We start from the raw sequence: 25,055 nt of genomic DNA on the forward strand, positions 1-25,055 counted from the left end.
TGTCTAAACTATTCAGATCCTGTGTCCCAGCTCAAAAGAACTTTTCCTTGCTTATTGCCATATGCACACCCAACATTTCTGACAGAGTATTCGGTAGGGAATTTTTTTTTAAATCTGCCAACTAGTTAAATTCCCAAAACATATGTTCCCAGTTACCTCTTTCTTTCCCATCACACTTCCAACATTTGCTATCTACCTGAGGAAAAAAATTATTTAAGTCTGCTTGGGGTATAAAAATACCTACTTAAGCACTTCCAAGTAAAGATCCTAAACCTTATAGACTTTGTTGCATACTTGGGAGCCATATGGTTGTCCTCCCATTATTCTCTTGTAAACTGCTTTTCCATTCTGCCTTATCAATCTTTTGCAACCTCCTCTGATTGATTGTTATAGTTATAATGCAATATTTTATATGTCCTACTAATTATCCATTCTTTAACTGCAGCTTTCATTCTAGATTCTAGAACTAAAAATTCTATGAGAACTAGTATTTCACTTAAGATTCCTCTAGCCCTTTCTATTTGCCTGTATTCTGATATCAATCTCTGGTAGGGAATGCAGTGTCTAGCCTGCAGTCTAAACATCTTGGTCTCTTCTCACCCTATTACCTTTCCCCTCTATAGTTATTTACTTCCAATACCTTGGTTCCTTTACCAGTTTTGTCTAGATAAGTCCAGCCACCTCTTGCCTATTTTCTGTACCCCTACTTGTTGTCATCCTTATTTGCAAAATCTCCTTTCTCTATTCTTGTGTTGGCTTAGGTTTTAGAATTTTTTATTCTACTTCATGAATATAATATCCTGTGTGGTTGTTATTATTCTCCTTAAGGATCTACATCCAAAAATCACTTTTTATTTATTTCCAGAATTTCCCCCAGGTTATGAGTATGAGCCTTTATTGTATAGCTCTAAAAATTCCCTTCAAATCAGGTAATCCTACACCACCTTGTTCTACTGGAAGGATCAACTTATCCCACTTAACTCTTGCCTTCTTTCCTTCCCAGATAAATACCTTCAACTCTTTATTAATTATTGTCCATAACTTTTCCTCTGGTTGATAAAAATATGGTTGACCTGTACATAAAACTAAAGGGGCTAAAATTATTTGTACTCCTTAAATAAGAGTTTCCAGTTTCTCAGTCTTTGTGTTATCTTTTATTTAGTCTCATCCTACATAACAGATGCCTTTTTAATCCATACTCCTAAATATTTTATCGTATCAAGTCGCCATAAATATAGGTATTGCTGTATCAAGCCTTGAGTGGGTACATAATTTACGAGTATAGCCTTTGTTTTATCTTCATTAATTTTATATCCTGACAAGACTTGAAACTCTCTCAAAATGTGCTGCAACACTGATATGTCCTTTTCTGGATTTATCAAGTACAAAATAATGTCATCTACAAATTAAGCCAACTTTTCTTGATTACCATACCAGGTATAGCCTTGGATTTCCGAGTCCCTTATTTTCTTTGACAATGGCTCTAAATATAAAGTAAATAACAAAGGGGAAAGAGGACAGTCCTGTCTGGTCCTTCTGTTCAAACACAACATACTGAAGAAGAACCCTCCCACTTTAATTATTGCCTCTGATCCTTTATATATCCTCATAATTAACCTTATTATTGTATAAGGGAATCCAAATGTTTTCATTGCCCTACTCATAAAATTCCAGTTTACTCTATCAAATACTTTCTCTGCATCAAGACCTACCAACAGCAGTGGTATTTTCTTACATTCTGCTTCTCTCTGGATCATCAATATTCTATTAGTTTTGTCAAATGTTTGCCTCCCTTCCACAAAAGCAAAATGATCCATATCTATCAATTTTGGCAACAACTTTGCCATCATGGCGTAAAAGTGAAATGGGTCTATATGAGGCTGAGGTTGATTACCCTTTTTTGGTAATACAGCCAACACACCTTTCTTCCAGGACGCTGTTGCTTCCCTTCCTTTTAAAATAATATTGAACAACATCTTTCAGTTCTTTAACACTTTCTTCCCTTCTAACTTCAACACTTCCATAGGAATATCATCTTTTCCTGCAGACTTCCCTGCAAATTGTATTTATATCACTGTTTGATCTGATCTCAACTTATCTTAACTAATATATTTTGAGCCTCACCTTCCTCTAACCTTAGTATATTTAAATCTTCCATAAATATTTCCATTTGTGCTGTTTCTTGGTTTTCACATTCCTCTGCTTTATACAAAAGTTCATAACATTTCTAAAATATCTCTTATACCTTTAAAGTTCCTCTGGTTATTTTTCTTGTCATAGGTTCCCTAAGTTTGGCAACAACCCTTTCTACTTTCTGTTGCCTAAGTACCTTCACTATAAGTTTTTGTGTTCTGGAGTTGTTATCAAAAACTAGTTGCTTACCAACAATCTTCATATTATCCAAATATTTTCTTATTTTTGGTTTACCATTCCACCATTGTTTCTCTTTCTTTCTTTTTTTGATTGCTACCCTATTTTTAAACTCCAGTTTCATTTTATCCACTCACTAGCTACTTCTTCTGAAGAAATGTCTATCTTCCATAGTAACTCTTGAATAATTTCCACTACCCCCTGTCTTTTTATCTTGTAGGTGCTAAAGTGCCAGTGCCTGTGCCTCATTTTTACTTCATTTCCCTGAAATTTTATCTCAGTTTTTAATGCTTCATGATCTGAAATTTTTATTGGATGTATGTTGAAACTTCCAATTAAATGCATATGTTCCTGTGAAATATTATTTCTGTCCACTCTAGCCCAGTTACTGTTTCTTGGGGAATAATATGTAAATTCTGATCTAGTTATTATTACAAAATTCACATCCTCCATACTAAATATTTTCATAAATGTCTTCAGAAATCTAGTTTATTTTTCCTTCTAGGTCCCCCCTGATACAGCCTCATTGTTGTATGTCACGTTCCAGTCCCCACCTATTAGTAATATTCCCTGATGAAGGCTGAGTATTTCTCCCAATATTATCTTAATGTCTATAATAGTGTTTTTGTTGGAATATAAATACATGCCAGTGTAATCCTCCTCCATTGTCAATATTCCTTATTACCCCAAATGTACCATTATTGTGTATTTTTCCTCTTCTATCACTATTGGAGTTCCTCTAGCAATCAGTATTATTATTCCCCTTTTACCCTTGATATTCTGCTGCATACTGATTCTGAATTTTTTTTCTGTCAAATTCAGATGTTCATTTCTTTCTAAATGTGTCTGCTACATCATTGATAGTTGCACTCTGTATTTCTTAATATAATTCAGTACTCTTTTCTTTTGTCTGTACCTGTAAGGCCATTTCTTTCTAAGATACTATGGCTAGAGTAGCCATTATGACAAAAGTCTATTGTTCTCAATTATTATACATTATAATATTTTGAGTGTGCATTTCCAACTTTTGTTTTACATGCACTTGCTAATGTTTGGCAAGATGATCTTTTATACAATTGTTTCTTTTCATTTCCATTTTAGCCTATGCCACATTTCTCATTTATTTTTGTTTTAATGAAAGCCCTCAAACAAAAAACTAAATACATTTTCAGAACACCACCATCCCCTATAAACTTAGAACAAACACACAAAGCTATGTACAGTTTGAACAAATGAAGTTTAACCTTCCAGATAGGGACAGCTGCATGCATAGGCATAATCTAATTTAAAATTAAAGTTACCCATGATAACATGCACATTACAACATGAGTTCCCACTTACACCAATTGCTGTTGTTCTTTTCTTTTTCTTATCCCTCCATCTGTGAAAACCTGCTTGTATGCTTTCAGAAAGATTTAAGTTTTTACTCCTAAAGAAAAAGGTGCACTAGCTTTCTTTAATTAAAACTAAATTATGCACTGTTCTATTAAATGTTTTAAAGTATCAGGGATGCTGGGGAGACTTGTAGCTATTAAACATGTGACATAATTTCAAACTTTATTTTCCACTGATCTGCTTGTCATTTTATCTTTGCATTTTGCATTTTCCTCAGCAAAGAATATTCTTGCACCTGTAGAATTTACTCCATGGAAAATTAATCAGCAATGAAAAAGCAGCTACCAACTTGCAAATGCTTGAAAGAGTCTTTGTAAATTTCACTCAGAACAAAATGTACAGAATTCTTTTTGCTGTTTTTAGCTTCCGGCTTCTTGTCTGTGAGTGAATGTTTGCTAATGAAAAAAGGATATGTCTTTGCAGATGCAAGAAGATTAACATTCTTCATGGCTTTCATCATTTTAATTTTCAAGCCAGTTTACTTACAGAAAAAAAAAACTTGTTCATAGCTTAAGCTTAGGACCTTGATCCAGACATCCACCCTTCTAAAAACAAGGGAAATTATCTTCTTAGCTCTACAAATAATATATTCAGTACACTTTTACAACCCACAAGCACCCCAGCAACTATGATCACAGCCTTAAGATTATTGAACTTGTTTCTGTTTTCTTCTATTGTTGGTACTGTAAAAGTTATATTTCTTACAACTAAAATAGTATGTGTTTACTTTAATATATTTAACAGTTATAACAGTCACTCAAAAGACTACCCTCATGCACATTTAAAATACCACTATGTGGATACTATGCAAAACTGCTTTGCTATATAACATGCTATTTATATCATGAAATGCTTTATACAAATACTAAGAACAGAAGTAGTTTTACTTACAGTTACTTCTTTTTTCCGCTTTAGTGTCATTCTAAATATTAAAAACTCAATGTGGGGTATATGCATTACAGTTCACCCACAAGTTTAACAAACTCAAAAAAGTCCAGTCTTTTCACAGCCACTTTTATTTACAAAGCTATATTTCACCTATGTGATTGGTACTTTATAATCTCACAGTAATTCTCAAATTTCAGTGTTGATTGCCTTTTTCCTGATTATCTCCCAGCACTAAACTCTGGTCCAGGACAAAGGTACTCCTGATTCCTCTAGACCATTCCTCTCCTTTCTGTCTCTCAAGCATTTTTCTATGGAACATTGGAACATGTTTAATTGGGAAAATCTCTCTTTGAACATTACTGTCAGAAGAATAAGAAACATAATCCCCTTCTGCTTTCTGGATCACTTTTGGTTGTTTTTTTTTTATTTCCTCCTATTCTGTATCAAAAATGTATTTGATCCTCCAGAAAAATAATTCTTTAGACAGCTGGATAGAGGAGGATATATGAGTTGATAGAGATCCTAGGGGAGACCCAATATTTGCCTACATTAGATCAAAGAATACTAACGGCTATCTCTTTTTTTCTTCTGGCAATGTGAAACCAGCTTTTGTAACTCCTGATTATCTATTTCAGTGCAGTGTGTTACAATTTGGTCTACACAGAGGCTCAACAACTTTTTCAACTAAAACCCAACTCAAAATATACTGCTGCTTACCTGCACTACACAGGACATTTATTCAGAGATCAAAGAATTTAACTAATGTATAGGTTGTATTACAATCCACAAGACAGTCAGGCTTGATGGTAAATGATAAGAAAATTAAACTGGGCATGGCAGAAACCAATTACTTAGGGGTCTTACAAGAAAAAGGTGGTAAGACAACAGCTGGAAAAATGGAGGTAAAAAAAGCATGTGCTGTCTACAAAGACACAGGTGAATATTTTTTATTTCCAAAGCCAAATAAGTATGTGTCTCCCAAATAATTCTAAACTTATATTCGTGCTTCAAATGGATCTGAAAATGTATACAAAATCTTAGAAAATAGAATAATGACTATGTTACCATGTTTTGTTTCACAGCAACAGCAATAGAAATATAAAACAGACAGTTAAGATTTGGTAAGAATATGATTACGTATACAAAACTGGTGCTCACTTAAAAAATCTCAAAACAGGGACTATGATAGTAGATTTTAAAAGAATTATTTGGCCCCATGTATATTCCAAATGTGCATAATAATATGCTTTGGAAAGATGGCCAACCTTGGGAATTACCATATAAGCATATTAAGCGATACACTCCTAAGAGCAGAAGTAATGGTTAGGGAGTTGGAAATATTTATGGATAATAACTTCATCTTTGATCATCATGTGCCTATTCTTGTAAGTAAATGATTATATATTGTGGAACTTAACAAATAAAACATCAAAAACTCAGCAGAAAAAAAACTCAAAATAGTGTTATACTTTTTCTTTTCAGCTTAGTTTTGGTGATTTTGCTTATTGGTTTGCACTTAGATTTACACCATTATCAGGAAATTAGATTTGTATTTCTTCTTTGTATTGTGAAACTTAGATTCAAGGGAATGGCATGTAAGTCCAAAATTCATTGTTCCACTGTACTCATCCCTTATTAGGCCAATTATTGAGTACAGTGCTACCATCTGCATGTACCTGACCAGGATTATGCAACAACTGGAACTTCCCCAGAGCCTATTCACAAATAAAATACAAGGTGTAAACCACATGGAATATGCAGACCACCTCAATTTGTTTTCTTTATACTCAGTCTGCTATAGACCAATAAGAAGTGATTTTTCTCTAGCTTACAAGACATCATCTGAACTAGTACTGATGGATATATACACATATGTAACTCTAACTGCATTAGAAATACTGGATCGAAGGACCTGAACCTTCTTTGCAATGTAAACAGTAGGGACAGGTATATGTCTCAGAGATTACCCCTCAATGGCACAGGCTTCCCATCCTTGTGAAGCAGAGTTAATCCCTGACCTTATTCAAATTCAGCCTGGATCAATGGATTGGGAATTAATAATTTACCCATGGATACCCATGCCCCTATTGGACAAAGGTAGCTTCTAAATGATTGACCACCTAAACCCAGCTATATACCCCTGGTAATTTATTCTCTCATATACATACGGGAAATATGACTAAACTTAAAAAGAGCACCTAGGGCAGTTAGCCTAGTAATCAACTATGAACACATGAACCTATAAGAAAGCCTTTGATTCAATTAAATGGTACCAACTACTTTAGAAAAAAAAAAATTGCTTCCTCTAATGTGCATAAATCACATACAATAGATTTGATTAAGGAACTGCGAAAGGGATACCCACTTTCTCCACTATTGTTTGCTACTACCACAGAGCTTTTACAATCACATTCAGGGGTTCTGATATTATGTGGCTTGCAGATTATTGTGTCTTATGGTTGTCCCACGTAAGAAGAATTGCATAGTGGCATTAGCTTTTATTCTGAAACTATAATGTATCTCAGGCCCGGAATTAAAGTGAGAATATAACCCAAATAATCCCCTTATTGAGAATGGCTAAGTCCTTGTTGGAGAATCCCCAGAACAGGCTAAAAGAAAAAAATGGTACTTAGATGTTATTATTTAGTGATCACCATGAGATATGAAGGGACTTTAATCATAGATGCAAATGTTAAATCTTAATTAGAAAGTTTATGATGTAGAATTCTGGTAGGGGATATTTAAAAAAATTCATTTGTGTACAGATTGCTCAGGTATCTCCAACACTTTCATAAATCAAAATGTTTGAATGACTGGTCTCTGATTTTATGGGATGGAAAAAATTTTAGCATACAGAAGATAAAGCTAATTCTACCCAAGACCAATGTGGGTGCCCTTAGGAAGCTTAATATTGAAGGAAGTATGGAAGAGCAGTGTAAGGTCAAAAGACTAAAAAATATGGGATCTGTGGCAAGGCTAGGAAAAGTGGGTGGAAGTGAAGTGAGTAAATGAAATATAGCCACAAAGGAGTGGATTTATTGGAGATGCAAATGGGGGTCATAACAAATTCAGAGAGAAAGCAGACCTATTTATTTTTAGATTTTATTTCTGGCCAAACAAGGTATCTGGTTCTTGATGGATGTATGGAACTTAAATACCAATGTATTGCTAGAATATAATATCAGACATGGCTTTCAAGATTATGATTTCAGGTGGTGGCAATATCTACAAGTGACAAACACATTGCAGGTGCATAAGTTATGCAGTCCATTTACTCCACCTTTAAAAAGGAAGGTTAATAAGGATAATTACAAAGGGGAATTTAGGATACTCCTTTTTCACAAAGACTGAAACGATATAGATGACCAGTATCTGAATAATATTTTAGCAAAATTAAATGATTCCTTAAGAATACCAGTTGAGAAAAAGGTATGGGTCAAGATACTTACATTGCCCTCAGGAAAATGCATCCCAGGTGTGATGCAATTTACTATGGTCAACCTCATATACATTTGGCAGCATTTCTATTTAAGATTATTTAAATGCAGTTGGTCTATCACTTTGTCATCAGCCGATGCCTGCTCACTAGGATTATGTGGAAAAAAAAAAAAAAAAAAAAAATATATATATATATATATATATATATATATATATACTTATATATATATATATATATATATATATATATATGTGTGTGTGTGTGTGTGTGTATTACAATTTGTTAATCAGGTAAGTAAACTGGTCTGCTAACCCTTTTTAGTCATGACCTGGGAACAAAATACAGAAGCAATTACAAAAGCAGAGTAATCACAGAATATTAGCATAACACTGTTTAAACCTACAGCCAAATAAATACTGCAAAAATAAGATTATTAACCAAAGGAACTCTTTGAACTTGTCATCACAAGAAAATGTATTTTTTTTCCAAAATCATTTGACTGCTTTCCTCCCGCACCAACAAATGCACTTTATCAAAACTGTTTACAACTTTCTCAAACTCATTCTAAAAACTAAGAGTCAATCATGTGATCAGCAATAGCCAATTAAAATCAACAAGTAAAGTAAGGTCTTAGACATTTGTTTTGTCTTCAGTACCTTGACTGTGAATCTTTTTGCTACTTTAAAAGTAAGGCTATTAGTGGAGTATTCCAAACAACATTTAGTTGCAGAATTCACAAAATTTACAATATACCCATATAGAAGAGTTGTTCAGATCAAACGAGTTTGTAATATTTACAATATGTATATTAAGGAGATATGCTATTATTCAAAGGATTTACAATTGAATTTCCAGAGTACACAGTCTAAAACTAAGTTTGTATATGAATATCTATCTATCTATATATATATATATAGAGAGAGAGAGAGAGAGAAACAGAGAGAGAGAGAGTAGCATAATGTGATAGTTCTCACCCAATAGATGAATACAAGTGACCATAGCTCTCAGCCTTCAGTCTCTAAAATGAGGAACACTAGCTCTCATAAAGTGGAACAAATGGGCAAAATGTGGAACACATACTAATGGCTTACTAACAGCTTCAGCTAGGAATGTCATAGGATGCTTAAACTATGTTGGTTTTACTTATAAAGAAGATATGTTAATTAATTAATATGATTCATTTCTATTTACAATGGATTTCACTAAAAAAATTCCAAACACTGAATGTGTGACAGAGTTTTTCAATGTGGAACATTTGAGGAACTTGGAGGAACATGAACTTTTTAAGACCCCAAATGAGGTATGTTCCTCGTAATGAGGTACACTTGAGAGGTGTGCAAGTGACCCAGATATGTGAAACCTAGAGGATTATGAATGAGGATGTTTCTGATCATAACTGGTGTATTATGTGTTCAAGACATGGATGGTAAGAAATTCAGTTTAACAGAGAAGCTTGAGAGGTGAATCTTGGCATCCATGTTGAGAACATATAATAAAGGCTATGATGGGTGAGCCAGTCCTAATTCTTTGTAGTGTATGGAACTCTATCTGTTCCAAGTACTACAAGTTGCAAAATGAAACTAAAGGTTAAAAGTGTTTTACCAGCTTTGAAAAGCAGTAAATTAGTAAGTGAGTGCTGTCATAAAGACAGCAGCAGCAGTCCTATCAGCTTATTTTTCCTAAGACTGGTTAGGGGTAGAGGCAAATGAAGAAACTTATAGATACTTTTTTTAAATATTGCTCTAATTCACTTAAAAAGTGAATGGAACAACGTCTATTAAGAGGCCATCTCTGCTTGACTTACAAAGCCATGTCTGACCAAGCCCTGTTAGAAATGTTACACCTAAAGAAATCCCAATCCCTCCACACCACATGCTCCAGGGACCTCAACCTCATTACCACAATCAAAAGAACATGCCGGAGGGACAGGTTCATAACCCAGAGACTGTCAAGCAGAGCACCTCACTGGCCTTTTTCAAGAGAAATCTTGTTGAGTGGATGGGAAATAGAAAGTTCACCCCGGGGATCACTCCAGTGGCTCTACTTGAAAGAGGCACTGGGAACTAATGGCGGCATGATGCCAGGCCACTTCTATTGGCTAGGCTTGTAAAGGCTCCAGGGCCGTTGAACCTATGAACCTATGAACAAGTTTTGCATCAATATGTATGTTCTGAACAAAGAGAGGAATGAAACTCTACTTCTGATATTTTTGACTGACTGAAATCGTTATTGACACAGCAAATTACTTAGGGGCAGTTGAAAGTGAAGGAGAGAACCTACTGTAAGACCTGATCATAACATTGCTAAGGTGTGTGTGTAACAATTGTTACAAATACCCTAAGTGATATTATGATCAGGTATTGCACTAGACTAGCTCTTTACAAGTTTATTTTTCCCAGTACTGGACCGGAATCACAGCGCTCCGTGTACTACATGGCATAAACAATGCCTATATGTGAAAAAAAATGTGCCTATAATGTTAATAACAGTGATATAAAATATCCTTTGTAAACAGAGTGATAATTCTTTGAATGTAGCAAGTATTTTGCTAAATATACCTGTTGCTTTAATACCAGATAGATACCTGGCTGCATTGGGAAGAACAGGTTTCTTTAATGAGTTGTTCAGTGTAATATATTAAAGGACTAAGAAGGTCAGTTTAGAGAGATGTGTGTAAAGTGACTGGGAGTCCAGGTGCTGTGGTTCTCTGAAACATAATCTACTATGGTGAAGCAAAGCCTTATAGAAGAAGCTAGAGTTATTCCTGCAGAAATAATACAGAAAGAAAGCTAGCAAAAGAGGCTTCACAGTAGTATATATGACTGAAGTAAAGGTATTTACTGTGCATTCATTTAAACGATAAGGCTTTATTTATTTATTTATTTATTTTTATTTATTTATTGACATTTGTTAACCGGGTTTGTCCAACTGGGCTTGTGGCCCATTTTCAGTGGAGACCCGAGGAGAAAAGCTCCAGTAGTACATTTTAAACAAGTACAATTTTAAACAATATTGATATAATAGCAGTTATAGTAAAAAGATTCACATATGTTGGGTTACATGCATAAAGTTAAAGTTGCATTAAAAAGAAGCTAAGTAACAATTTTACATTGATATAGTTCAATAGGTCAACAATACATTTTTTTGTTTGTATAAAATTATGCAAATGCATAGTAGACACATTGGAGAGAGAGGTGTAATGAGGTACTAAGTATGGTCCTTTTGAGGGTACATAAATGGAAGGAAGACTAGGTAGGGTCATGGCAACGGCAGGTTCTGGAATGGAGAAAATAAGCTTTTAGTTCATTTTTAAAGTATGAGGTGTGGGAGATTGAAAGTAAGTCAAGGGGAAGTTTGTTCCAAGCATGGGTAAGGGAGTGTTTGTAAAGTAGTTTGCCTACTGACCTTTTTGGGTGGTAGATATCAAGTAATTTATTTTATTTGGATGATTGGGCCATATATGAACTTGCATAAAATAAATTGCTTGATGTTTGTAAAGACTGGTAGTCTCAGTAGTTTTAATCTTTCCCAGTACACATACACATGGGCACACATATACACACAAACACACACACACACAAACACACACACACACACACACACACACACACACACACACACACACACACACACACACACACACACACACACACACACACACACACACACACACACACACACACACACACACACACACACACACACACACACACACACACACTGTATTAACACTTTTAACATTAACACATTTATCCTAAGTCTAAGGCAATCATAGTGGTTTAGGCTGCTCATATTATCACATACAGATTGAAAAATAAAAATGGCTTAGAGACATAAGGCTCATAAGCATGTAATAACTGAGTATAAGAAAAGAGAGGCCCAGTGGCATAACATGAGGTATAAATGATATCTAGACCTTGCAGATAGATAAAAGGCATTTTAGAAACTTGCATTTAATTGTTCATACTTTGTGAGTGGCTATGGTACCTGATTCTACCCCTTCCTTCATCTGGATCTCCACCTCTCCTTGTAATGTATTTCAGACCACTGAAGTTTACCTTCATCTGTACATATTGCACAGTGAAATTCCAAGCTAACTCTGCAACGCTTCACTGTCTCACTTGTAAGAATCTCTGAATCATGTTAATATTTCCATGTAACATAGTGTGCTATAAACCGTGCGACTTTCTAGCATGGAGTTAATTTGTAGTGTGATTTAACCACCGTAAGAACTATCTTGAGTGTTGAGCCTTAATCTCTGCCTGTAACAATGTATCACAAAACTCTTAAACTGATAATGAGGTGGCATGAGCTAGCAGCTAGTGTCTGCCGGATTCACAATCATGTGGACTGATCCTTTTTCTTTTCTGGTTACAAGGTATAACCATTGTTTTTCACCACATGTATAATTGGATGCTAGTTAACTGCTACTAGTTTGTTGATAACTGATGATTATTACATTTAAATGATTTGTTCAGTAGAAATACTTGCCTTAGTAGACCACAGCGATAGCTGCCAGCTGTTTTGGCTTTGCCAACTTAAATTAGTATTAACTGAATAATGTCTGGTAATGTGAATTTAGAGCATTAGTGTGTGTCACATTTTAAAACTGAATTTAAAAATTGTGAAACCTGACAATACTACTCTTCCTTTACTTTTCACATTTTCCATGCAAACATATCTAGGATGCCTTTATCTTTCATAGTTGTTACTTATTGTTCGATCCAACACCATAAAAGCTTGTGCACACATATGTTCAAATTATCTTGTACAGATCTTAAATGATTCAGCTTTCATGTAGTATTACAGTTACTGTCAACTTTCTTTAAATTCATTTGTCACAAGCATGTCATGTGCAACTTAACTGCCTGATGACTCTAATCCTTTTTCTTTGTGTAGGTGATCCCGGAGATATAAGTCCTACCAAACACTGCAGCACTGGTAAGAAACTCAATGACTTCCACAACACTTGCAGTATAATATATGAACAGCCTTCTACAGCACCTGTAATTATTCTGGTTAAAATAACTGTATTCTTAAAACACTGATATTATTATTCCTGAAAACTAATACAATATTCATTAATTAAGCTAGCTGTCAGTATATTAGGAAGATGTCCTGTATGACATTGAGGCAATTTTCGGAGTTTGTTGTGCTCAAACAAAATCTATGGTTACTCACAATGGCATTGAATCTTGAAGCAGCTACACAAATTCATAGAGTATACAGGAGGACTTGGATCTTGAAAGTTTCTGAATCTGCTTACCTGTTTTTCTTATCCTACAATACTTCCTTTTCTCTTCACTCTGTTCCCCCTGTTCTGTATCTAACAAAAGTTAAAAGTGCACAGCTCTACAATAATAATAATAATAATAATAATGTACTGGGAAAGTGGATATATTATTTCCTGGAGGTCTGCTTCTACTCACAGCCTCGGCATTGTGTTGAGTGTTACCAAGAAACTCTGCTACAGGCACTGACAGCTGCAGAACAGACGTCATCTTATGTAAGAAGCCAGAACATTTCGAAATATAGCCCCAACAGAAAGTGCTTTAGAGAAGCTAATAAACAAAGCCCTGACAAAATGTGGTGTGCTTCTATATCACTGTTGCAGTATTCTTTACGATATAGGATCTCCTGCCTAGGACAGCTCAACGTTCGGCCAGTATACCAAAGCTGTATGACCTTGTATGCACTGTATGTCACACATATGCTCCCCACAAAAGGCTTAGGGCATAAAACTGAAGTATGGACACAGTTACCCAAAACTTGTTTGCCACATGTCTGTACAACATTATCGCTCGTTGGTTGTAATGCCTTGTTGTGGTGCTGAATACCTAGCCACCAGATAAGTGCCCCATTGTTTTTTTTTTTCCTTTGGTCTTGCTTTTTATTTTGCTTACCTGGAGTTCATGTCTTCCAAGAAGGGAAAATGTCAGTGTGGGAGGAGAGTCCCCATAAGGATCATCAAGAACAGTTTCTCTTTTGTTTGGGTGCTTCCCATGAGCATATGTCTTGTAATATCTGTAAGACACTCAGAAGCCATTTGTCTTCCCTGATCATTTAGATTGAAAACCAACAGCTTAAACAGTTAGCTGAGTGTAACATGGCGGCATCCATTAATCTGAAGATACTCCAGCTAGGTAAGAAGAAGGCCAAGAAGTTTCTGTCGGGTTCTTTAACTGTCCAGCCTTCACTGAACATCCCCCTACAAGCAAATAATAGCTCTGTAGGCTGTCCAGCATCTACATCAGATTTCTCTGCCATGATCCCATTGGAGGCCGATATGGATCTGTCCTCTCGCTTGTCCTCTGAGGCTTTGCAGACATCTGCTCCAAACATCGAGGAGGAATTGCAGTTGATTATCTTGGAGGATCATAAAAAGAATTCCACAGATATTGGTCAGGGACGAGGTAGTGAATCTTGCCATGGGTTGGAACCTCTGCTCTATATTAGGGCTCACATCATTTCCAAGAAATAACAAATGATGAAACATGTTTCAGTCTGTCCTCAAGATTCTCAGAGGGAATGACAAGTGTTTACTCAGAGCTTATCTTTTGCCTTGATGGCCCTAAAGTCTCCTTAAGGAGTTTTGATGCATGCTCCTCGTTGGATCTCTGCCCCTTCTAAATGGCCTAAGGAACTGAATTCCTTGGACGAGAATTCAGAGGTTGATGAGAGATCTATTATTCACATATGCCTCCACCTTTGGCTTATGGTTCTGATGAGGAGGAGTCTATTATCCCTGAGTCTACTTTTGAGGAACTGTCCTTTAGGTACACAATTGCTTGGATGATGGAGCACTTTAAGTGGGATTCTTCTCAAGTGTCTGTTATTGAGAGGATGAGAGGAGATACTATGAGTTGCTTCAGGTGGGTAATCCTAAACCCTCTGCAATTTCTCCTGGGTTGGCTGCCTTGTTAGACCCTTTCATTGCTGCTTCCAAATCTCCTGATTTTCAACCTCCTGCTCCTAAGAAACCTGATAGGATCTATAAGGTCCCTGAGTATTTTCAATGTTTATTTGTGTCCTTCTGCTGATCCTGCTGTGGTATCAGTCTCTTCTGACAAACCTTCCAAGCTCTTGCCGTCTTCCAGACTTTTCTATTCTGGTTAGGATAGTAATGTAATGGAGAGGATTGCTAAAAAATTTTACACTGCTTCTACGTGGACCTTTAGAGATATTCATTATCAGACCCACATGACCAGATATGCCCTGGCCTTGATTGTTCAGGCTTGTCAGGTTATTTCTGATCTCCCAGATTTTGAAGACAAATCTTCTGACTTATCGATTTTAGGATCTACTTCTCAAGTGGCTCACCACTCTATCAAGTTTAGCTATGATGCTGCTGATGCCTCTTCCAGGGCTGTGGCTTTTGGGTCTATCATAAGGCATTATGCTTGGATTTGTCTGCAGTATTTGCCTGAGGTCATTAAGGCCAAGTTTCTGGATGCTCCATTTGATAATAAACATCTTTTTGTAACTGCTGCTGCTGACCTGTTTAAGTCTCTTCAAGAGAAAGGGAAAACCTTGCAGGACCTTAAACATACTTTTGTCTCTCTTAACACTAAGTTTCACAGTAATTATCCTTCTAGATCTGCTTTTGTTCCCAGGTAGCCCCGCCACAGGGCAGGAAAGGTGTTAAGCAAACCTCCTATGCTAAGGCTTCTCAGATGTGTGTGCCACAGAAGCCTCCTTTATCTGATAAGCCTGCTTCTCTTTGACAATCCCCCCACTCCCAACTCTTAGAACAGGTTCCTTTGTCCCTTCGGCTTTACCTTTGTTTTTCAAATTGGCTTCTCATCACTTCAGACTCTTGGGTTCTTTCTAACATATGTCAGGATTACTTCATGGTATGGAAGTCTCTCCCTCCTTTTTCAGGGATTTCTCAACCTCCTCTAGAGCAACTTTATAATTTCCCAGAGGTTCTAGGGTCCCTGATGAACCAAGGAACCATTCAGTCTATTCCTCCATCCCAAATGGGAAAGGGTTTTTATTCTAGGATGTTCCTGGTTCCTCGAAAGAAGGGCTCTTGGAGACCTATTCTGGATATCTCCCTGCTCAACACCTTTCTCACGATCCCCTCTTTTCAGATGCTTACTCCTCCAACCCTATTTCCTCTTTACTACCCCAGGCTTTTCTGGAGTTTTTGGATCTAAAGGATGCTTACCTTCATATCCCATTCATCCTCTTTTCAGGATGTTTTTATATTTCTCTGTTTCTTCCTGTCATTTTCAGTTCTCTGCTTTGCCCTTTGGCCTCTCTATTGCCCCAAGTGTATTTACATAATGCCTAGCTCCTGTGATTACCTTATGCAGGCTCCAAGGCATTCAGATCTTTCCTTATCTAGATGACCTGTTGCTTTTGGCACCTTCTCCTATTCACCTATTACAGGATCTGGAGTCTACCATCTCTCTGCTTCAAAGTCTGGGGTTCACTATCAACCCATACTGACTCCCTTTCAGAATCATATGTATCTGGGATGCAGGATTCAGAGTTTTGTCACTGACAGCCTTCTTCCCCTGACTGCCATTCCAGCCAGAGGGTTTCGTTGGGCCTTGGGCATTCATGGTTTCTTCTGTTTCAATGCTCCCTCTTGTCAGACTGCATATGCAGAAACATCAATGGTACCTGCAGCTGGTTTGGCTGCAACATTGCCATCCTTTGGATTTCAGCGTATCTCTCCTTCCTTGTATAAAGAAGGAATTCAAGTGATGGATTCAACAGTTTGCTCTCAACCCAGCCCTGCCCTTTCAACCTCCAGTCCCTTCTCAAGAACTCTTCACCGATGCCTGAGGCATTGTGTGTGTGGGGGGCTTTGTGTGGTCATGTGAAAGATCAGGGTCTTTGACCCCATCAGAATTAGACCAAATCAACATCAAAGAGATGAGAGCTCTGATTCTGGCCTTTCAAACTTTTCATCCTATGTTCTCTCCAGGCCCCTTGAAGATGTACACAGACAACAATACAGTGATGTGGTATCTCAACAAGCAGGGAGGCACAAAATCTTACCCCCTCTTCAGGATGGCTTTTCAGGCCTGGGAGGTGGCTATCTATTATCAGTTAGCTCTTCAGGTAATATACATTCCTTCAGAGCACAGTCTAGTGGCAGACTCTTTGAGCAGGTCCAAAACACAGGCTCATGAATGGATGCTTTACAGAGACATGTTTCAGACATTGTCCATCTGTGGGGTATTCCTGATGTGGATCTTTTTACCTCCCCTCTGAACAGGGAGCTCTCTCCCTTCTGTTCCAAAGTGCCATTCCATCTTGCATGGAGGATGGGCGCCCTTTCCTATTCTTGGAAGGGCATGTTTCTTTATGCTTTCCTTCTCCTGCCTTTACTTCTAGAGTCCTGTAGAAGATTGAGCTGGACTCCCCAAAAATCTTGCTAGTGATTCCCTTTTGGCCAAGATAGCAATGATTCCCCCTCTTAATTAATCTGGCAAGGAGCAATGACCACAAATTACCTCACTGGTTGGACTGCCTCACTCAGGACAAGGGGTCTCTCATCCATCCTCAATTGTCTACTCTTCAACAAACACTGCAGGTGATATGGTTTTGATCCCTTTCAGGGTTTACAGGAGGAAAGGAAACCCTCAACCAGAAAATCTTATATGTCCAAATGGAAAATATTTTCTGTTTGGTCCCTTGCTCATAACCAGGACCCTTTTTCAGTGGGGGTCCCTTTGGTCCTCTCCAATTTGTGTGAGTTGCTCCAGTCTAGCTTGGCCTACTCATCTATGAAGGCTCATTTGTCAACCATTTATTTATTTTATTTATTTATTTATTTTACATCTGTTGACCAGGAAAATCCGACTGGATATATGTCCATTTTCAGTGGAGGTCCGGGGAGAAAAGCTCCAAATACAAATTAGTTACATCCAAGTTCAAAAATAATACTAATAGTAATAATAATAATACAAGGTACAATAGAATCAAATGTACAAAAATACAGGTACAAAGAATGTGGCAGATACATTGTAATGATGAAGGAAAAAACATAGCTTATTGCAACAAAACACGAGAACAGACAGGGCAGTAAAACAGATATGCATATAGTTAGTAAGCATTTGGAAAATAAATTTGTTACGTGTATCGAGAGTAAAAGTAAATAAAATGGAAGATACCAGGACAGTATTCCATTAGGATTTCTGTAAGGAGGATTACTCTTAAGTACTAGCAGTATTTAAAGGTATGTAATAGTTTAGGTGAGGTAGGTAAGTGGGGGCTTCACTAGGAGAAAAGGTAGGGAGAAGTTTGTAATCTCTATCCTATAGGGTTAAGGCAGGTGCATATTCTATGAGATCTGAAAAAGAGTTTCATTAAGTTTTTAAATTTGGCCATGGATGGTTCTTGAGTTAAGTATGGTGGGAGATTATTCCAGTTTTTGGAGATGTAGTTGGTTAATAGGGAGTCATCAGCTGTGTTGTTTAATTTAGTATCATTTAGCAGAACTTTATCTGTAGATCGGAGTTCTCTAGGTTTAGTATAAGGACTTATTAAAGATCTGAGGGAAGGGACTTTATCAGGGTTATATAGGATTTTATGAGCAGTAGTGAGTTGGTTATAGAGAAGCAGATATGGGAATTCAATCCAGTTTAAGTTTTTTAGGTTTAGACAGTGGTAAGTGTGGAAAGCTGAGCCACTAGCAAATCTTGCAACATGTTTGTAACAACTGGAGAGATTATTTAGTTCCATTTTTGCCATGTTAGTCAGTATAGGAGAAGCATATAAGAGGGTAGAAAGTAGGTGGGAGTAGGCAATGGTAGTTCTGACAGTTGGGGTAAGAAATGCAAAGTTTCTATATAGGGAGCCACATTTTTTATTAGTGTTTTTTATTGTTTGGTTTATGTGCAGGTCAAATTTGAGGTTGTTGTCTATTATTACACCTAGTAATGAGGTGCTAGTATCTGTGTAGATTATAGTACCATTGTTAGATATAACTGTGAAGGTGAGGGGTGGTGTCCGATGGGTGGGGGCGAACAGCAGTAATTTAGTTTTATTGGGGTTTAGTATTAGACCACAGTTAGAAAACCATTTTTCAACAGTTATAAATGTGGATTGGGTCATGTCTGGAGGTCCTGTGGGGTATTGACTGAACAGATGAGGGTGGAATTGTCTGCATATTGTATGCATGAAGCATTTGGGGTGACTGTGGGGAGGTCATTTATAAAGATGGAAAAAAGTAATGGGCCTAAGATGGAGCCTTGAGGAACTCCTATAGTATCAGGTAAGAGGGAAATAATGGGCCTAAGATGAAGCCTTGAGGAACTCCTATAGTAACAGGTAAGAGGGAAGTAATGGGCCTAAGATGGAGCCTTGAGGAACTCCTATAATAACAGGTAAGAGGGAAGTAATGGGTCTCAGATGGAGCCTTGAGGAACTCATATAGTAACTGGCCTAAGATGGAGCCTTGAGGAACTCCTATAGTAACAGGTAAGAGGGAAGTAATGGGCCTAAGATGGAGCCTTGAGGAACTCCTATAGTAACAGGTAAGAGGGAAGTAATGGGCCTAAGATGGAGCTTTGAGGAACTCCTATAGTAACAGGTAAGAGGGAAGTAATGGGCCTAAGATGGAGCCTTGAGGAACTCCTATAGTAACAGGTAAGAGGGAAGTGATGGGCCTAATATGGAGCATTGAGGAACTCATATAGTATCAGGTAAGAGAGATGACAGTTGGTTTTGCCACAGAACAGCCTGATGTTTGTCCTGCAGGTAGTGTTTGAACCATTGAATGGATTGGTGATCAAGGGATAAGTTTTGCAGAGCAATAACAAGTAGCTGGTGATTGACCATGTCAAATGCAGGTCAAGGAATAGGGCAGAGGAGAGTTGGGCTTTATTCTATTTGAGTTAATAGTGTTGGTAAAAGAGAGGAGTGCAGTAGCAGTACTCTGGTGGGGTCTGAAGCCATGCTGGGAGTCTGCCAACAGTTTATTTTGGAGGAGAAAGTACATTAGCTGTTTGTGAATGCACTTCTCCATGATCTTAGCCAAGGGGGATAGGATGGCTATGGCTCTGTAGTTGGAGAATTCTGTGGATGGTCCACCCTTGTGGAGAGGTATCACATGTGACACTTTCCAGAGTGAGGGGATGGTAGCTTCTTTAATAGTTTATTTATTAAGATGGAGACGGGGGTAGCTATGGCTTCGGCTACCTTTTGTAGGTACTCAGCTGGCAGTAGGTCAGCAGCTAAAGTGGTATCTTTCAACTTAGAGAGAAGTTTCTTTATGGAGCTGGTGGAGTTGGGTTGGAAATTGAAGGTTTGGTGATTACAGGATGCTGGGATGTGGGCATTACTTATAGTGGGTTATTTTGGTTGGTGAGGAGTTGAATTGTTTCTGTAAAGAAGCAATTAAAGCTGTTTGCCATGGACTTAGGGTGGTTATTTGTGGTATTTATAGGAGTTGGGGTAGTGGGTTTGCCTGGATGAAGTAGTTTATTGATACCTGACCAGAATTTTTGTGGATTAGTTTGGTGCTTATGTTGTAGATTACAGAAATACTCCCTTTTGTCCTTAACTGTAGCTTTTTTAGCTTCATTTCTAAGTTGCCGGTAGACTAATTGGTCCACTGGAGATTTGGTGGTTCTCCAGTGTGTTCAAGCTTTATTTCTTAGTGAGATTTTAGTCCTGGTATCCTTTGTTAGCCATGGTGCACGGTTAGGTTTATATCTGATGGTATGGGGAGGGGCATGAGCATCTAGAATGGCTAGGAATGTTGTATTGAATTAGGATGCAGCTTCTTCAAGAGGTAGTGAATTTAGGCAAGACAAGTTGCAAAGCCTAAGATCAGTTTGAAATCTGGTAAGGTTGAAGTGTTTGTTGTATCTAATAGTTATATAAATGGGGTTACGGGTAATTATAGCTCTGTCTTTTAAGATGAAAGTTGGCAGGTGATCACTGATTTCATCTGGGAGTGTACCAGAGGAATAGGAGCTAGGGTGGTTATTGATTAAAATCCAGTCGAGAATACTTTCTCTGTTAGTGACTTTATCTATTCTAGTGGGAGAGGAGATAACCTGAGTAAAGCCTAACAGATTGATGTGGTTGGTAGGATTTTGGGGGGAACAGGTGGTCCAATCTATATAATGGATTCTTGAGGATATGTTGCAGACTGCCACTGAAGTAGCCCTTCCATGGTATTAATGTTGTTACCAGGAGGAATATAGGCACATATAATGTTGATATGTTTGTTACTATTGATTTTTAGTTTGGTAACTAGTACATTTGTGCTTGTCTGCCCTTGGATCCTCCCTTGTCTTTTCATTTTGATGCTAAACAATTTCTTAAAGGTGTCCATCATCTTAGGCCTCCAAGTAGACCTATTCCTCCTCCTTGGGACCTTATTTTTGTTTTGGAAAAAATGACTCAGGCTCTGTTTGAAACTGCAGATTCTACTTCTTTGCAATATTGTACCTGAAAGACTGTCTTGTTGCTGGCTCTTACTTCTGCTCAGAAGGTTTTGGAGCTTCAGGCCCTTATGGCCATTCCTCCTTTTTTGATTTTTTTCACAGGGACAGGGTATTCCTTCTTAGTAATCCTTCTTTTATGCCCAAGGTAGTAAATGAGTTGCCCTTGAATCAGTCAGTACAACTCCCTTCCTTTTTTTCTTTTCACCTCAGTTTGCTAATGAGATGGTCTGGCATACCCTGGATTTACACAGACAGCTTAGGTACTATTTGGATAAAACTAAGGCCATTCGTAAGTCTGGCCAGTGTTTTCTTTTTTTTTTTCATCCTAGGATATTGGGTTTGGTTGTTTCTAAGCAAACCATCTCATTGTGTATGTCCAATGCCATTTCTTTTTATTATTCTTTTCATGGCAAATCTTTGTCTACTTCTGTTAGAGCATATTCCACTATGGCTGTTGCCTCTTCTGGTGCTTTCGTCAAGGATGTGGACACAAATTCCATCCATAACCCATTACTTGGTCTTCGGTGCATACCTTTGCTAAGCATTCCAAGTTGGATATGATTTCTAGAGCCACAGAAAGGTTTGTTACAACTATTTTGTATGGTGTTTGTTGAGGGGTATTCTCAGCATTCCACCTTCCATTCTGTTTCTTGAACTCTTTTACACTCCCTTATGTGAAGAATACTGCAACACTGCAAGGGAAAGGCACAGTACAGTGGTATAAAATCTTACCATAACAGTAAATGTCCTTCTCTTCTCTGTTGCAGTATTTTCTCCCTCCCTCCAAACTCCTCTTGTCTGTTCTGGTTTTTGTTTTGGATTCCCTTCTGGCTGAGGTCTCACCTTTCTGTTCTGCATTTTCTTCTTCTGGATGTGCATGGATTCCTTTGTCCTATGGAGACTGTTCTCTACTGGGGTAATTCAGTTCAGGGTAACTGTGTCCATAAGTCACTTTTATGCCCTATGTCCCGTACGGGGAGCATATATGTTACGTATGGCACATAGAAGATCATAAGGATTTGGTATACTGGCAAAACGTTGGGCTGTCCTTGGTAGGAGATCCATATTGTAAAGAATACTACAACAGTGAAGAGTAGGACATCTACTGTTATGGTAATATTTTACACAACTGTACTTTTTAAGATGAACTTGTTAACTGGCATCGATCATAGAATAGAATACTAGTAAAAAGAATACCATAAAATTGAATCCAAAATGTTTAATTCCCAAAACACTTAAAGCTAGACTAATGCAAAATAATGTGGTGTTAAATTATTGTAACAGGCAAAATTACAAATAAAGCTGCAATACAGGGGGCTGTGCCCCCACACTCTCCATTGTGAAAGGCTTTGCCACCACACACCCCATATTCTAAATGTACTAACTTCCTGTTGGATGTGTAACAGCAACAAATTATATTCTACTGTAAAATATACTGAAGTTATGAAGTTAATATATAAATAAGGGGGGAGTGGAGACCTCACAGTGAAGGTTTGTGAGGTGAATTCCAATTGCATTACATAAAAACTATTTGATTTGTGATTGCTTTTGATATTTTTTTCTTTTTATTTCAACAAAGGTTAGCATTGCTATGTATTCAATTATTTGTGTCCCACTTCTCTTACTGAAGTAAACACTCTAGCTTCAATTTCTAGGGTTCTTTTTTTTACTTGTATGCTATTTTATGTCAAGACCCCTACTTATATCATTTTGCTATGCTTCTTGGCAGTAAAGAAATGGAAAGGTAAGGCAAAGGAAGGCAGTATGGTGTAGTGGACAGTTTAGAAGCTTGGAAAAGATATAATACCCAGGTAGTGCTAATGCATGTGGTATTTTAAATTTCTATAATTTCCTGCAAATATACTTCTAAGGCAACATGTCTTATCTCACAGACAGAATATGCTTTATATCCTAAGCTTGAATAAAGGATTATTGCAATAAAGATCTAGGTCTGACATCATTTTCTCCCATTTTTCAAAGGTAAGTTTCAGTTAGAATAGCATTAGTAGCGTCTTCTCAGAATCTGTTTTCTTTATTCAAGTGATGTCAAACTCTTGGTCTTCATGATGTCAGACTCTTGGTCTTCATGAGGTCAGACTCTTGGTCTTCATCTTTGATACTGGGGGAAAAAATGGATTCTTAATTTCAAATTCCATTATTAACATGGCAGTGCACCAGAAGATGGGAGCCAGACTGTTGTGGTGCCTTCCTTTGGATGTGATGTTAATGTCTTATCTCATCTCATCTACTGATTTGTTGGTAATTCAGGCAGATGTTAAAGTCTGAGGACATTTGAAGCTTATGATATTTCTAGTAAGTGAAACATTAATATGCATGTATGTACATGTACCCATGAACGTTCATAGGTAGTTACTTGGAATGGAGTCTAGAGAGCCATAGAGGAGTTACTTACAAAACACTGTATGGATAAGTGACTTGCTCAGGGTCACAAAATAGCCAAATGGGGGCCGGGAGAATGAAATCCTGTTCCAGGGGAAGCAGCTCATTCATAACTCAAAGCCCTAACTCTCTGAACTAACTGCAAGGTCATAGCTTTCTCTGTAGTTTAGTCCGCAGTAAACACCATGCAAAATCTCTTCCTCTGGCATCATTATTTAATGCTATTTTGTGTCTGTTCAGCTTAGGCCAGACAAAAATGCACCAGAAAAGAGTAAAAGAAGTACAGAATTTGAGTAATGGTGACGTTTGCTAAAAGCAGCAAACATGGGGGAAAAGAAAGAAAATAAAACAAATGTACAAATGACTGAGATGAAGAAGCCCTCATTCAGGCAAACTTCTTTATTATAATATGTACTGTGTTGTTACTCTAAATACTTTTTGGACTACTTTGTTATAGTTTTATACTGCGTTATTATTATAAATTCTACCATGCTACTATGTATAAATGTTTACTTTGCATTGTATAGTCTATCATGTCTCTTCATGGAGCTTTTCTCCCTGGGCCTCCACTGAAAATGGGCTCTTCTTGGCCCAGTGGACAATCCCAGTAAACAAATGCCAGTAAACATGGACACCTGTGGTGATAACACTAAAAACCATTAAAACCAATATGTTGTGTACTGAAACAATTTAGTAAGAATTATTGTGTGAAATGATTTATGTGAGATTAATGTAAAGTATTGTATGAGCTGTAAGAAAAGGCTTCCAGTGTACTGTGGCCACCCAGGCAAGAACACACACACACACACACACACACACACACACACACACACACACACACACACACACACACTTGTTAACCTCAGTTATAGCTAGCCCTAAAGACATGCAAACACTCTTCCACATACATATGCACAATGGTACACCTCCACAGCTCCACTGGACTTACCTGCACCTCAAGTACCCCACAGGACTGAATAGGTGACCGCTGTATTTTGACAGTACTCACTTTTTCCTCCTAGAGTAAAATGTTCTTGGCTGAGCAATTTTCTGAGTTGTTTTTTTTTAGCAAGTCTGGATCAGTGGTAATTTTCAGGGAAGAGCATGACTAATTATCATTTACCACTTCCCTGGGCTGCTGAAATACC

The 25,055-nt window shown here is 37.4% G+C and overlaps 1 protein-coding gene across 1 annotated transcript in view; it reads left to right on the forward strand.

The window, feature by feature from the left end:
• The window catches only part of LOC122816664 (ficolin-2-like), a 281,492-nt gene that overhangs the window by 123,831 nt on the left and 132,606 nt on the right, over positions 1-25,055 (forward strand). Inside the window, exon 4 of the mRNA XM_044089619.1 lies at positions 12,992-13,033. Coding sequence (XP_043945554.1) covers positions 12,992-13,033 — 42 coding nt within the window. The remainder of the gene's footprint in view (positions 1-12,991; positions 13,034-25,055) is intronic.

This window comes from Protopterus annectens, chromosome 1.part1 (genome assembly GCF_019279795.1).
Source record: "Protopterus annectens isolate FY-2018-M chromosome 1.part1, PAN1.0, whole genome shotgun sequence".
Taxonomy (NCBI): Eukaryota; Metazoa; Chordata; order Ceratodontiformes; family Protopteridae; genus Protopterus; species Protopterus annectens.